The sequence below is a fragment of the Chlorocebus sabaeus genome, chromosome 20 (assembly GCF_047675955.1).
Source record: "Chlorocebus sabaeus isolate Y175 chromosome 20, mChlSab1.0.hap1, whole genome shotgun sequence".
NCBI lineage: Eukaryota > Metazoa > Chordata > Mammalia > Primates > Cercopithecidae > Chlorocebus > Chlorocebus sabaeus.
The window spans coordinates 111,286,153-111,301,980 of NC_132923.1; the positions used below are offsets into that span (position 1 = coordinate 111,286,153).

Below are 15,828 nucleotides of genomic sequence, written 5' to 3' on the forward strand. Positions count from 1 at the left end.
AGAACTGCTTTTTTTCTTTAACTTAAATTTTAGTTTTTTGAGACATGGTCTCGCTGTGTTGCCCAGGCTGGAGTGCAGTGGCATGAACATAGTTCACTGCAGCCTGGACCTCCTGGGCACAAGTGATTTTCCCACCTCAGCCTCCTGAGTAGCTGAGACTACAGGCACATGCCACCATGCCCAGCTAATTTTTAAAATATTTTGTAGAGATGAGGTCTTGCTTTGTTGCCCAGGCTGATCTTGGACTCCCAAAGTGCTGTGATTAGAGGTGTGAGCCACTGTGCCTGGCCTAATTTAAATGTTAAATTCTACTTTTGTGTTCTATGTCATCTCTCCGGTCATTTTCCTGGAAGACCTGCTTTTTTAAGAATGTATGGGGCTTAGTGCGGTGGCTCATGTCTGTAATCTCAATGCTCTGGGAGGCTGAGGTGGGAGGTTTGCTTGAGACCAGGAGTTCAAGACCAGCCTGGGCAACATACAAGACCCCATCTCTACAAAAAAATTAAAACGTTTCCTGGGTGTGGTGGTGCATTACCTGTAGTCCCAGCTACTCAGGAGGTTAAGGTGGGAAGCTCGCTTGAGCCCAGGAGTTTCAAGGCTGCAGTTAGCTAATGATCCCACCATTGCACTCTGGCCTGGACATTACAGAGCTAGATACTGTTTCTAAAAAAAGAAAAAGAGTATAGGGCAAAATCTCTACAGAAAGGGGGAAGAAAACCCCTAGAAGGGCAGGACCTTATAAGGAAAGAGGAGAAGCCAGTAGCCTGTTTAAGTTCATACACTTTAAAATGAACAATAATCCTATCCCCTGAAGGATACTGGGTAATCACAACTCAAGAGATGGACACAGCAAATGCATTCTCTCTCCAAGTCCTTCCTTTAATGTCAGGTAGTGCTTCAACCCAAACACACACAGTATACATACCATAGAGAAAGGGACCTGAGGGCATCTGAGTCATGCATGGTGTGGTAGGTACAAACCCTGGCCCAACCCAAAGGAGCAGTCAAGGGCCTGGAAGAAAGATGGTATGCTCTTCCCCCCTCCTCCTTTCTCTTTCCTACCGGGCTTAAAGTCCGTGAAAGAGAAAGTTTTTAATCAGTGGAACTGATAAGGCCTCAGGGCCATGGAGGGTAGATTTGGTTGTTCAGTAATATAAAATGTGTTTAAGAAAAAAAACAGCCCAGGCTTCCCAGCAGTAGCCCATGTGTTGGCTGGTTCAGCAGCCTGACCTCTACATCTAGACAAGGAAGTGAGGAGGGTGATTGCTGGGCATTGGTATAGGTTTATGATGGAGCAGCATAAGATTTTCCATGCCCTGTGAACATGTATACAAACATTTATAGCCCCTTCCCCTCAGCCCTGCTCTGCTGCAAGGAAGCTGCTGAGAGTGAGTGACAGCTGGGCACAAAGTGTCTTGTGATACCAGTTATAGGGTCTAATGCAGTGAAGTCAGTCAGTCATTTCGGACCTGTTTTCACACAGGGGCAAGGAAAAACCAGAAACAACTTCTCTCTTACCCTTTAAACTGAGATACTTCATTCTACATGATTACCTGAAACAAATGTCTCAGGTCAAATCACAAGCCTTAGCTTCTGCTAGGGTTTGAAGTCTGGGAAACATATAATCCAGCTCTTCTCTTTCAGTCCAAGCTCTAGCTTGTCAGCAACACTGTTGCAGAAGATTTCTCCTTTAGAGGCAGAAACATCTGTGGTGAGGAAGGCAGCTATTGAAGGTATTCCAGGAGCATGAGACTGAGTTTGCAGAGCTGAGGGTTGTCAGTTTCCTTTTCTACTGATATCTTCTTCCTTTAGAGCAAACTTCCTTCGTAGGACCTCAGAGATAAGCACAGCAGGGTCTTCCTCCTTCAATGAACTCCGGTTCCTAGAGACACAATAATAGCTTGAGTACTTACTCTTTCCTGGGTAGTGTTGTATATATTTGAATATATTATCTCATGGAATCCTCACAACAATCTTACTAGGTAGGTGCTATTACAATTCCCTTTCACAGATAAGGAAATTGAAGCACAGAAAGGTTATACAAGTTGCCCAAGGTCACTAGTCACTCAGCAAGTAAGCGGTGAATCCAGAGTTCAAAACCAAACTAGCTGGTTCCAGATCTCTTCTCTTAACTAGAATGCTTTACTATTTCCTGAAATAGCTATGAAGTGTGGGCAAAGTAAAGGACCATCAATCGGTTAGAGTTGCCCTCTGGTGGCCAAGCTTCTGCTTCTGCCTTCTGGCCCTATGTTTTCTTAGTAGCATTTCCCCAGAGGGTCAGCAGGGGAAATGACTGATGACTCTTGGCTATTCTAACCCTTAATAGTTCTGGGGAAAAGGTGTGCTTGGGATTTCCTACTTCCCGGTCTCCCCTTCAGGGTAGATGATTTTTTATGAGAGCCAGAATTAGAGCAAAACATTCACACAAGAAACGCATGGGAACAAAACCAACTCCAGACTGAAGTAGGCCCAAATTATCTGATACATTATATAAGAGGGTCCTAGATACCCAGAAAATAGTTGCTTGAAATCCTAGTGAACTTATCTACATTCATCCTCAAGAAGGTATTTTACTGGGGAGTAAGCTAAATATAAGAGCCAAGACTGATTATTCAACCTTCAAAGCAACAACAAGAGGGACTGCGTTTGGTTGGTGACATATCTGAACCTTTGCTGACTGGGGTACTTTCCCAGTCTTATTCACTGACCCAGCTTCTTCTGATCCGAAGACACAAGTGGGAGGAGGGGGCTGGCAATAAGGGTCTTGAATCTAATTTGGTCCAAAAGGCAAGTAAGAGAAAGTTTGAGTCAACCTAAAAAACATTGTGTTCAGAAGAAAACAGCTCAGAGAAGACCAAAAGCAGCAGCAACTGAATTTGGGAACGTGGAAGACCAAAGAGATATGGGTGAGTATGACCAACCTGACTAGGGCCAGTGAAGGAAGGTTAAGAGTGACTTCCCTAAATGGGTCAACTGCCAGGAAGCAATGAGGGAGTCACCTAGCCTGGTCTACTTTTCAGAGGGAAATGGATCCCAGGAGACAAAAAGGGATCCAGGGCAAGTAACTTTCCCTTTAACAGGAACTTAACATCAACTCAGGAGACCTCACTTCCCTGTCCCCAAAACAGTTTTTCATCTGCATTAACAAACAGCTGCACAAGCTGGGCGCTGGCCATCAAAGTCTGGCTCTCAAATGCCCAGGAACCTACATTCAAACCAAGCTCCTCTGGTGAGTCCTGTGCAGCTGTTGAAATCACAGCCCACAACTGGAGAAACACTATGCAATGGGGTGACTTCATGAGGCCTCTTTGCCAGATAAAGTTTTTCAAGGTAGGTATTCCCCAAAGTCCCTCATACTCTATCGGAAAAACCTAGAGCTCCACTCCTTGGGGTTCTACTTTATTAAGTTAAAGGTGTATTTTTAACAAATCCGAGCAATTCTGATGGGCAGCTAGGTTTCGGAACTACTGGCGAGTCTCAAAAGCCTTGTTCTCAAATCACTGAATATGCAGGGTTGGTTTGCACAATGGACCACTGTATTTTAAAGTAGAAATCTCCAACTTTATGAAATTCTCCTCCCACCAAAAAAGCCTACCAATTTGAGATAAGAAAACATAACAAAACATAATGTCATGCAACCTCTCACTTTGAAGGGTGGGGCATGAAGACACTGTCACTAGCAGTATGAGAACTGGAGTGATAAAGCCACCTGAGGACAGAAGTTGGATTAGATGAGCTGCCTTATAAAAGTCCCTACGAGCCTCATATTTGGTTGGGGTGACCTAACCCAATAAATGTAAAGTGTTGCTCTTTCCTCAAATTGGGGCCCCACGCACTGGCAAGCAGGTAGTCAGCAAGCTTTATGAATGACATAACATATGGTACTACTAAAAACTTACTATGTTGCATTAGATCACTGGCCATGGGCAACTCAGAGTAAATAGATACTAGAGCTCCTCATCAGATACTTACAGATCTTGGCTCTGTTTCATTCGGTGAAAGTCCTTCAGGATACCCATCATATCTGCAAAGCTGCTGGCCTTGGACAAAGAGATGCAGTCATCCTCTTCAGACGAACTGCAGGTAGCTTTGTGTTCTGGTTTGCAACATTCAGGGCTGGCAGAACAAAGCAGGGGGACTGATGGAAGCTCAGGGACCTCCACCTCTGTCTCCTCGGTGATGTCACTAATGACAAAGGAAGTTGTAGAGTGGAATGAGGATCCAAAACAAGGTAAGGGAGAAGAGACATTTGAACTTCCTGGAGATAAGAAATCTGGCGTTAATGAAGCCGAAGCTGAAAGAGAAAACAATAGGCATGGATGGACATTGGGGCTAGAACACAGTAGGAATATCTTCTCCCCACAGCCCTGCCTACTGAACATTCATTTCCTGGGCTGACACCATGACAGTCTGGGAGAGCCAGGATGGTATCTGTAGCCACTGGAGGGTCATTCTACTATGCTTCTCACTCGGGCTCAGAAAGCTGTAGAAGCACTGGGCTTTTCCAGTGTTCCCGGAGGGCAGGAAAACCCAGCCCATAAAGGTCTTGGCATTTAAAACTCCCATTCCACAATAGGCTGTGGAGTGATAGCCCTGTCATAGGCCAAAGAAGCAGTGACAGCTAAGGCCTGAATTTGTCCTTTTCTCTAACTAGGCTAGTGCTTTTGACTATGCTCCTTTGAATCTTGCTATCTGTGAACTAAAAGACATGTTCCGAGCAAAATGAGAATGGTGACAGACCTCCCAACCTTCCCAAATTTCAGTGGAGAGAATTTCCTTAATTTCTACATTTCTAAAAATACTTTGAAAACACTAAATACACTAAAAACTATGTTTCTAAAAAACGTGTTACTTCAGTTTGTCTCTTAGATGACAAAAAAGTAGCCAAGAAATATAAATGGAGTTTCAGTGCAATTCTTCATAAAACTTCCATGTGAAGAAATTAAATACATGAAGATTTCAAAGAATACCATGATTTTCATGTGTCCTACCAACTGATAAATTTAGGAGCTATGACTCTGAGTCAATGCAGAGTGAAAAAATGAGGATGGGAGGAATATGAAGATAAGCCCTGAGCATCTTGGGAGAGATCCACCTGTTGGTTGTCCATGCCTCTGGTCAAGGCAGGCTTCCCATCCATTTCCAGTGGTTCTGCCTTAACTGTAGACAGAAAGCTAGAGGGGGGGGGTTACAAGGCTTGTTTGCATAATAGACCTTTATTTTTTTGAGACAAAGTCTCACTCTGTTGCCCATGCTGGAGTGCAGTGGTGCAACTTTAGCTCACTGCAAGCTCCACCTCTGCCTTTGCCTCCGCCTCCCAGGTACAAGTGAGTCTTGTGCCTCAGCCTCCCAAGTAGCTGGGATTACAGGCACACACTGCCACACCCGGCTAATTTTTGTATTTTTTGTAGAGACAGGGTTTCACCATGTTGGCCAGGCTGGTCTCGAACTCCTGACCTCAGGTGATCCACCCGCCTCAGCCTTCCAAAGTGTTGGGATTACAGGCGTGAGCCACAGTGCCTGGCCACTGTATTTTTAAGGCCCAAATCTCCAACTTTATGAAATTCTCCTTCCACCAAAAAAGTCCACTAATTTGAGATAAGAAAACGTAACATAATGTCATGCAACTCCCCACTTTGAAGGGTGGGGCATGGGGACAATGTCACTAGCAGTATGAGAACTGAAGTGGTAAAGCCACTTGTGATCCCTGGTAGAAATGACAAGGCGAGGGAAGATAGGTGCTTAAAAAGGGTAAGTCTCAGTGGTGGTGGGGGATATGTTTACTTGTATTGAAAAGGAAAGCAGGGTGTGGTGGCTCATGGCTGTAATCCTAACGTTTTGGGAGGCTGAGGCAGGCAGATTGCTTGAGCTCAGGAGTTTGAGACCAGCCTGGGCAATGGCGAAACCCTATCTCTACTAAAAATACAAAAAATTAGCTGAGCATGGTAGTGTGCGCCTATAATCCCAGCTACTCAGGAGGCAGAGGCACGAGAATTGCTTGAACCCGGGAGGTGGAGGTTGCAGTGAGCCAAGACTATGCCATCGCACTCCAACCTGGGTGACAGAGTGAGACTGTTTCAAAAACAAAAAGAAAGGGAAAGCCAGCGGGCATGGTGGCTCATGCCTGTAATCTTAGCACTTCAGAAGGCCGAGCTGGGTGGATTACTTGAGGCCAGGAGTTTGAGACCAGCCTAACTAATATGGCAAAACCCCGTCTCTACTAAAAATACAGAAATTAGCCAGGCGTGGTGGTGCACACCTGTAATTCCAGCTATTCAGGAGCTGAGGCATGAGAATCGCTTGAGCCTGGGAGGCAGAGGTTGCAGTGAGCCAAGATTGTGCCACTGCACTCCAGCCTGGGCAATAGACCAAGACTCAGGATCCTGTCTCCAAAAAAAGGAAAGCTGGCCAGGCTTGGTGGCTCACGCCTATAATCCCAGCGCTTTGAGAGACTGAGGCGGGTGTCATCTGAGGTCAGGAATACAAGACCAGCCTGGCCAACATGGTGAAACTCTGTCTCTACTAAAAATATAAAAATTATGGCCGGCGTGGTGGCTCATGCCTCTAATCCCAGCACTTTGGGAGGCCAAGGCGGGCGGATCACAAGGTCAGGAGATCGAGACCATCCTGGCTAACATGGTGAAACCCCATCTCTACTAAAAATACAAAAAAATTAGCCGGGCGTGGTGGCAGGCGCCTGTAGTCCCAGCTACTGGGGAGGCTGAGGCAGGAAAATCGCTTGAACCCGGGAGGCAGAGGTTGCCATGAGCCGAGATTGTGCCACTGCACTCCAGCCTGGGCGACAGAGCGAGGCTCCGCCTCAAAAAAAAAAAAAAAAAAAAAAGCCAGGCCTGGTGGCCCATCCCTATAGTCCCAGCTACTCAGGAGGCGGAGGCAGGAGAATCGCTTGCACCCTGGGAGACAGAGGTTGCAGTGAGCCGAGATCGTGCCACTGCACTCCAGCCTGGGCGACAGAGCAAGACTGAGGGAGAAAAAAAAAAAAAAAAAAGGCTGGGCGTGGTGGCTCAACCCTGTAATCCCAGCACTTCGGGAGGCCGAGACGGGCGGATCACGAGGTCAGGAGATCGAGATCATCCTGGCTAACACGGTGAAACCCTGTCTCTACTAAAAAATACAAAAAGCTAGCCGGGCAAGGTGGCGGGCGCCTGTAGTCCCAGCTACTCGGGAGGCTGAGGCAGGAGAATGGCGTAAACCCGGGAGGCAGAGCTTGCAGTGAGCTGAGATCCGGCCACTGCACTCCAGCCTGGGCGACAGAGCGAGACCCCCGTCTCAAAAAAAAAAAAAAAAAACAGCTACTGTGGGCTTATGTAAGATGTGATCTTAAAGACACTTGGAAGAGGGTGTCAGTTTTGGGGCTAAGGGAGGGACTCTGCCTGGGGTCACAGGTTAAGTGAAGATTTTGTTCCTAACCAAACCATTCAGCCCAAAATGGCTGGTAGAAACCATCTAAGAGGCACTACAGGCTAGCCAGGTTTCAAGACAACTCCAGGGCCCGGAACCTAAGTACCTCCAAACCAAGGACTACCATTTTCTTTACCCCTATCCTGCCCAAGAGCCAGGGGAAAGTAACAGCCTGTTATGTTCTGGCCCTGGTACAGGGGCTCCTACCTGCATCAGCTGCCACTATCTTTGCAATCTGGCTGCGCAAGTGGCTCAGCTCATCCTGCAGCTCAGTGGTGCGGCTTAGGGCTGGCAGGGCTGGCTTCTTCAGGGCCAGAAGCCTCTCCTCGGACCCACGCAGGTTGGGAACGGAGGCATTGCGCTGCATGACAATCAGAGGGCTGGGTTTCCAGGTGTGCCTCAGGGGGCGCGTATCACTCCTGGACCAGGGAAAACCAAGTAGGTCAGTTAGAAATGGCAGGCCACTGTGCTCCCTAAGTTCCTTCCCCCACTCCTATAAGAGTAGCACAGTAAGGTTCTGCTCCTCTCTGAGCCCCCACAGTTCTCATTCCTCTCTCCTTGCTGCCTGCCACCTCTTCTGGGAAGTTCTCCATTCCTCAGCAGACCAGCTACTGCCTCAACTACCTGACCCGGGCATATGTCTCCTCTTCATCTGCAGCAATCCAGGCGATGTCAGCCAGGGTAGGGACTGGGGGCACATCTCTCAAACACAGGTCAGAGATGTTGGGCAGGGTCTACGGAGAAGCAAAATTCATCAACATTTACAGATGCCATGATAAGCCAATCAGAAACTGCAGAATACACAGGACGGGTACCTAATCTGGCACTGGGAGTCAGGAAGGCTTCCTAGAGGGGGCAGAAGAACATTCCTGGTCGAAAACATTGAATAGAGGCCAGATGATAGTCAGGCATGGTGGCTCACACCTGTAATCTCAGCATTTGGGAGGCCGAGGCAGGCAGAATGCTTGAGACCAAGAGTTTGAGATCAGTCTGGGCAACATGGCAAAACCTTGCTCTACCAAAAAGAAAAATACAAAAATTATCTGGGTATGGTGGTATACACCTGTAGTCCCAGCTATTCAGGAGGCTGAGGTGGCAGGATGGCTTGAACCTGGGAGGCAGAGGTTGCAGTGAGCCGAGATTGCGCCACTGCACTCTAGCCTGAACAACAGAGCCAGACTCTGTCTCGAAATAAAAACAAAAAGAGGCCAGATGCATGAGAGTCCATGTGATTACAAACAGTTCTGTGTCTTCAGTGGGACAGGCCTGAGTCACCTTTTAATAGAGATGGCTACTGTCTAAAACCACTGTGCCCTCTGGTGAAAATACAAGTACAAGGTCATCAACAACCTGTTACAGCAGTAGGAAATTTTTCCTGACTAGCTCTTTATAATCCTGTATAGCTAATTGAGATTGACAATGTCACAGCAATGGTGTTATAAACAAACCTGATAATTTGAATATATTTAGATTTAAATAAAAAGAAATTAATTCTACAAAAGGAACCATAATAGGATTTCTTAAAATAGCTCCTCAACCCAAATAAGCAACAACCTAGAGATGTTGAGTAAAGTGAAAAATTAGGATTCAATCATGTTGACTGTGATTACAACAAAGTAAAAAACATCTATCTAGAAAAAGAGAGGACTACACTAAGACATTAATAGTTACTGTATTATTACTGTGTAATTATAGGTAATTTATTTTCTTTTTACTCTTCAAAATTTTAATATTTTCATGTGCTTAAATTTTCAAAATAAATTGGTAAGAGTCCCTTAATATTTAAGGTAATTTAATAATAGAAATAAATGCATATCTACATATAAGTAAAATTCAGCTGTTTCTGCTACAAATTATTTGGTATGGTGGATGGATCCAGGATTGATAGCTCCTGCATTCAGATAGGAAACCTGGGACTCACAGGAGTGAAGTGATACTCCAAGGTCACACACAGAAGAACTTCCACTGACCCAGGAACTAGTGCTAAAACAGGCCATTCGGGGAAGCCTCCATTTGTTTTCCTGATTAGCGCTGAATGCTCCTTTCTCTTGGCAATTAAATGAGTAAACACAAAGTACTCAGCACAGTGCCTGACACACAGTATGTGCTCAGTAAATGTTATCTAGTATTACTAATACTACTCACATATATTCCTGCTCTGTGAGAGCCTGTGCCCTTGACCGTCTCTGCCAGCATCTGGCCAAAGGGTACAGCCACGTGTGGGGGCAGCCTCCATGGAGTGAGCCACACTCCCTAGCTGTCTCCCTTTTTTTTCCTGATGCTTTTGAGGCAGTTAGGACCAGTTCCTGCCCAGGACCTTTAGGCAATTCTGGATAGCTGGCAATCTGAATATTGGGACAGCTTTTCCTGCCACCCACCCCTGCAACACGTATACTTCCAACTCCATTCCTGACCTAATACCAACCCTGACACCTTGTCTAATTCCAGATCCAGTTCCTACAGACTCTGCTGCTTAGTATCTTTTATACAGATTTGGCTCCCTCCTTTCTCTTTCTACCTGGGCCACATCCTTTTATGCACATATTTCTATCTCCTCTGTGTGGATAGAAAGCAGAAGTATTTATTTTGTGTCCCCGCTCCCCAAATGCACACATCTGAACCACATAGTTTGGGGCTGGTGCTTAACCATTAGTTCCCAGAGGGAGGCAGCTGGGACTAATAAATGCTACTTAGCTTTCTACCACAGAAGGGGTCTCACGAAACCTGGGCCAGGCAGGAATCTCTGCTGCAGAGTGGGTGCTAAAGGATCCCTAGACACAGAGGTAAGACCGAAGCACCCCAGTAAAGGAGGCCCAGATTGGCCAAAAAGAGCAGGCTGAGGAATTATGGCCTCAGAGAAACACTAAAAATAGTGGAGCTTGGCTTGTGCCTGTAATCCCAGCTACACGGGAAGCTGAGGCAGGAGGACTGCTTGAGCCCAGGAGTTTAAGACTTAGCCTGGGCAACATAGGGAGACCTCATCTAAAAAATTAATAAAATAAATAAAAATACTGGCGACATGGCCAATTCTTAGGGCTGGTGAAGAAAAGCAGAGTTCAACTCAAAAATCACAACACTCACTGTCCCATGTGGAGACCTGTCAGGTTCCTTGTGGTCACAGGTTTGTATGCACTCAGGAAGGCACAGTGACCAGGATCTATTATAAATAGTTAACAAATATTTCATAACAGAATGAAAAGTGACCAGGAAACAACCTACTTGGGCAGTACCAAGGGGTTTGGGGCACAGAAGCAGCACTCTGAGCCTCTACCCTCCTGCCCTTCCAACATACTTACCTCGAAGGACGCCCGGGGACACGGCTTCAAGGGTAGGTTGGTCCCAATTCTTCTTACTACACTTCGAGCAGCCCCATGCGGCTTGTTTTGCCAGATTGGTATGGTCTGGAGCAAAGAAAGAGAGACAGTCACAACCTCAGAGACTGAATCCAACTACCGTCCCTGTCCTCTCCTCTCTAGCAGGGAGACTGAATTCCACAAACCTAGGGACAGGGCACACTCTAGGGGCAAGTCAACTCTCAATTATAGTGAGGGCAGGTTCCCCAGTTGCCAGCCTACATACACCCTGGCCAGCCACCCAAGGGAATACCTGCTGCTGCTAAGGCAGTCAATGTTGGGAGGGTCAGTGAAGGGAAGAGGAAGTAGCTAAGTGTAGAGATTATCCAGGCTTTCCCTCCAGCCCTCTACATACACTGACTTCTGAAGTGCCCCAGGATCATAGTTGGTTCTTCTTAGGGGGAGGGAGTGAAATGGTGGCCTTGCTCCAATTCCAGGCCTCTGGAGAAAGGAGTGCTCAATTGGAGAGTCTCAGAACCTTATACTGTACCTCAGCAGGCCCAGCACCCAACCTTCCCCCACTGTACCCCTGCCATGGGAATGCCCCTTACCACACTGGCTTCCATTCCCAACACGTGAACCAGCTCCTGCACTTGAAGGACAAGGCAGCCACAGGGCAGCTCCGGGAGGTGGGAGGCGTGACTCCTTCATATCAGGCCATCTGGAGGAGCACCAGATTTCCCTCTTGTGAAACAACCCCCCACAGTGGGGATTCAATGGTCACCACACAAGCCCCACAAAACCAGGCCCTGCAGAGCCATGACTAACACCAAGACTTCTCTGAAGATGCAAATAGAACCCTTTGGCAGCTAGAAAGCTCATCGAGCCAAGCTATAGGTACTATCCGAGCCCAGGGTTCATTCTTGAAGATGAGATGTAAAAGCACTGCTGGGCCCTTGCAAGGGGAGAGATCAGAGAAAATAGGAGAACAAACACCAGCTCATGCCAATCTCAGTCTCCTGAGCTATAGAGGAAAAGAGCCAAAAAAGTTTATCCTGGCTCAGCCACCTCCTGGCTTTGTAGCTACAGGCAAGTTATTTAACTTTGCTGAACATTGGTTTTTCCATCTGGAAAAAGGGGACAGGAAAAGGTGCCACTGGAGGCTACCTTAAGGGTCAGTGAGTGAAATGGGGTTGAGTGCTTAATGAACTGTTAAAACATGACACAGATGGGTGAGGTGACATCTGACTGCTCTTCATAGAGCAGTTCTTGCATGGTGAGCAGATGCAGTGTGCTCGTTCATTCACTTGTTCATCAAACACCAACAGTACCCACTTGTGCCAGGCCTTGTGCTGGGCACTGTAGGGGCTATGGGGGGAGTAAGACACAGTCATGCTCTTGAGGAACTCGCTGTCCAGCAGAGTGATAGGACATGAATACATACTTCTAGCAAAGGCTGAATATCACTAGGCAGGTGGCCAGATGAGGTCAGAGCTCTGGCCCTAGTGCCCTGTAGTGAGTTTCGAGGGAGTAGGAAATGAAGACAAAACAGCAAGAGCACAGGTCCAGCACAGGAGGGTGAAGGATGTGGAAAGAGGAGCAGAGCATGATAAAGCTACTAAAGTAGGGGTCAAGTCATGAGGTCCGGGTGAGAAGTCACTGGGGAGCCCTGGACAGGCTCTGAATGGGGGACAGACTAGACTGACAAAGCAGCTCTTTCTGGAGACCTCCCGTGGAGGGTCCCCTCTCCTACCTGTTGAAGAGGAGGTGTCACTCACTTTACGATACACATGCGGAAAGGAAGTTGGAGAGGGGAAAGCACTTGTCTAAGGTCACTCAGTGGTCATGCCAGTGGAAAGCACCCAAAGCCTGGTCCCGGGCCTGCCACCTCCTGCCTGGGCTCCATCTTCTCGGCTCAGTTCAAGCCTTTATTATCAGAGTCCCTCTGTGTGCCAGGCTCTGTGCTGAATGTCCGTGTCGGCCACGAATTGCACTAACAGTGCTTACTGCCACTTTCTCTCTGACCTTACCTCCAAAGACCCAGCTGGGCCTAACCCTCACACACAGCCAGAGGAATCCTTCCCAAACACAGTTAATCACATCGCTCTTCCGTTTACAACTCGCTTACTAAAGCCAACACAGGATAAAATCCACAATCAGTCCCAAACCTATCTTTCTCTGCCCTCTCTAGACCACACTCACTGAGTACCAAGGCCTGCACATTTCGCAGCCAGCCCTCCTGCCCTCCCCCTTGCCCTCCAGTCACACTGGCCCTCAACCCCAACACTGGGCCCACCTCTGAGCCCTGCATCAAACACCAGCACCCCCTTCGCCGAGCTCATTCTTCTTCATTCCTCAGAGCTCAGCTCAAGCATCGCCTGCCTTCCCTGCGACAGGGTCAGGTCCTTTCCTGTGCGCTCCGCAGCACCCTGCCTGTCCCTCGGAGTCCTCGCGAGAGGAACTAGATAACTGTGATCCCCGCGCACAGCACGGTGTCTGCCTAGGACACAGCGCTTCAACGCGCTGAACTAACTAAACGAATGAAGCAGAACACCAACTCAGCTGTCACCCCCGCCCCCAAGTGTCACTGGCTAGAAGATCTTCCCCCGTTCTCTGGCAGCACCGGTGGGTCTTGTCACTGAGGCTGCCGTTGCTGTCTATTGACAGGCGTCCCCCTCAGGAGACCGGGAGCTCCTCCAGCGCAGGGCCCCGCTCAGCACCCCTGGTCCCGGGGGACCCCAAGGAGGCCGCCGGGCTCAGTGAAACTTTGCCGCTCGCAGCAGCGCCCGGAGACCCGCGTGGACCCTCTCCCTGCGTGGACCGGTCAGGGCGCGCCGCCCCTCCCCCGCGGCAGCCGCCCCGACCTGGGCCAAGGTCGGCCAAGTCCTCGCCGCCTGCCCAGCGGCCCTTGGACCCACAGGCCCTGGACCAGAGTGCGCGGAAGCCTCCGAGCCACGGCCAGGTCTCAGAATGCGCGGCGGGACAGCCCGGCCCGTGAAGCAGCGAAGCCGAAACTAGAAGTCTCAGGTCTGGCTTGGTCACTGTTTGCTGGGGGACTCCGACGAGCAACTACCCTTCGGGGACTCAGTTTCCCCCGGGCCAAGTGAAACGGACACCAGCGGCTCCCGCGAGAACTCGCGCGGGAACAGGAGCCGCGAGCTCCGCACAGCGCCTGGCACGTAGACCCAGTCTACTAACGGGCTGGAAGGCCGCGCTCCCGTCTCCACGCCGCCCTAGAACCTCTCTCACCTCAGTCTCGGGCTCCGGGACTCTCTCACCTCACGGCCCCTCCTTCCACCGTGGGCTACCGCCCTCACTTCCGCTGACCCGCCCCCCGGAAGCGATCCTCCGCAGCTGCGCACCGAGCCGCACCTCCGCGTACCGTCGGGAGGCGGGTCCAGCCGGGTGGCAAGAGGAGGGCGGCCCCCGAGTGGGCGGGGCGCTGGCGGGGGCTCGCTCAGATCCCGCGGAGCACACTCCCCCTCTGTCGAGACTATGTCCCCGCGGGGTCTGTGTCCCCGGGAGGAGTTGGCTGCGTTTGGAGATCCCTGAGCCTGATATTCGTCGCGTCTCCCTGCTTGTTACTCTCCACGTTTAGCCCCATACGACTTCTGGAAGCCGAGGGATGTGTCGCTCATCCCCTAAAATATGCTCCTACCCCTAGGGCAAACTTCAGAATTCTCACCCTGGCCCCCTTTCCAGTTCATGGTTCCCAGGCAAGCCCCTCTGCAAAGCCTCTTTCCAGCAAGAATGGGCAGAATGGGCCTCTTTCTCCTCTGACTCCTGCCCTCCAGCACTTTGCAGCTTTCTTCTATTTTAGTCTCTGTCTCTCTGTCTCTCTCTCTCTCTCTCTCACTCTCTCTCCTCTCTCTCTCTCACACACACACACACACACACACACACACGGCATATTCAGTGAGTTTGCTCATTAGATGGGTGCTTGATGCACAAGACCCCAGAGGCACTGTGGGAAGAGCCACATTCCTTCCAGGCTCACTAACCCACTCCCTCTTTGTGCTCCAGCCCTCACTGTCCTGGTCTGTGGCATGCAGTTCCTGGGTGACATTTCCTCCTCTGCTTTCAGCACAGCGCCAGGCTGTGCCTGGCTCCCAGGCTGGAGTTCCTTGGTCCCAAAGCCTGCAATCCCCTCTGCCAGAGAGAGTTGGTTTCATGGGTGACCCCCCATGCAGTCACAAAGGGCCCCATGCTCAGAACCCTGTACGTGGTTTAGTACTCTGCTGTACCTGGTTTAGTACTCTGCTGTACCTGGTTTAGTACTCTGCTGTGCCTGGTTTAGTACTCTGCTGTACCTGGTTTAGTACTCTGCTGTGCCTGGTTTAGTACTCTGCTGTTGCCGTCTCGAAATGATTAATTTTCTAACAGGGGGTCTTGTGTTTTCGTTTTGCACTGGGCTCTGCAAAATTATGTAACTGGTCCTGGCAAGAGACCTCAGAGGTCATCCACCCTATCTCCACCATATCTCAAATGCTGAAGACTGACTCCCAGGTCCAGCCCTCTTTCCAGGATGGCACATTGTGTTTTAATCATTACTTTCCCCTCTTGTGCTATGGCGGATCATGCAAGTTCACGCTGGCTGGCTGTCCTGGGTGTAGATGCTGATTTGCTGTCCCACTCAGATCCCCTTGCAGGAAGAATGGAGCCCCCTACCTGGGAACTTCCTTCACCTCCCAAGCCAATGACTGATACAAGGCCCAAAAGGCCAGCTCAACTCTGCAGTGTGGTTTATGCCTCACAGCTCTTCCACTGTGGTCAGGCCAAGGCTGGGCTGAGACTGTTCCTGCTCAGCATTTTTCCTTTTCCTCTTCTCCTTCCCTCCTTCTTTTACAGGTTTTTCTGGAAGTACACTCCCTACCCCACAAAAAAAAAAAAAAAAAATCACTTCATGCCTGTCTCAGGCTTCGCTTCTAAGACAACTACCAGATCTTTCTCAACAGAGAGCACCAGATTCTCAAAACAGTAAGTCCTACCACTTGTTCTATCACAAACTTATTTTGGGCAAGTCACTCAAGCCCTCGATAGGTAAGATAGTCCCTGAAAGCATTCCAGCCAAGTCCACCCCAGGAGGGAGCCGCCGCATGGAAGGACAGAGCTG

At 49.2% G+C, this 15,828-nt stretch overlaps 1 protein-coding gene and 1 pseudogene across 5 annotated transcripts; one reads left to right on the top strand and one right to left on the bottom strand.

Annotated features, from left to right (window-relative positions):
• Positions 1-858: 858 nt before the first annotated feature.
• Positions 859-14,128, bottom strand: MTFR1L (mitochondrial fission regulator 1 like). Of its 5 annotated transcripts, none has more exons than XM_007979968.3 (7): positions 13,965-14,128; positions 11,327-11,436; positions 10,719-10,823; positions 8,047-8,156; positions 7,630-7,841; positions 3,973-4,294; positions 859-1,882 (listed from the first exon to the last, which is right to left on the bottom strand). In XM_007979968.3, the coding sequence occupies exons 2-7, from the start codon at positions 11,339-11,341 to the stop codon at positions 1,777-1,779; spliced, it is 870 nt and encodes a 289-aa protein (XP_007978159.1). In that variant the 5' UTR covers positions 11,342-11,436; positions 13,965-14,128; the 3' UTR covers positions 859-1,776. The 5 variants fall into 5 exon arrangements, with proteins under 5 accessions (XP_007978159.1, XP_072863789.1, XP_007978162.1 ...); XM_073007688.1 differs by having other exon boundaries at positions 3,973-4,185; positions 13,965-14,074; XM_007979971.3 differs by having other exon boundaries at positions 3,973-4,258; positions 13,965-14,074.
• On the top strand, positions 13,256-14,313 carry LOC119625932 (uncharacterized; annotated as a pseudogene).
• The last annotated feature ends 1,515 nt before the right edge of the window (positions 14,314-15,828 follow it).

Coding starts and splice junctions, on each gene's coding strand:
- MTFR1L (XM_007979968.3), bottom strand. Junction 8,157..10,718: donor GTCCCCGGGCGTCCTTCGAG/GTAAGTATGTTG, acceptor GCTTCTCCGTAG/ACCCTGCCCAACATCTCTGA. Junction 4,295..7,629: donor GATAGTGGCAGCTGATGCAG/GTAGGAGCCCCT, acceptor TTTCTCTTTCAG/CTTCGGCTTCATTAACGCCA.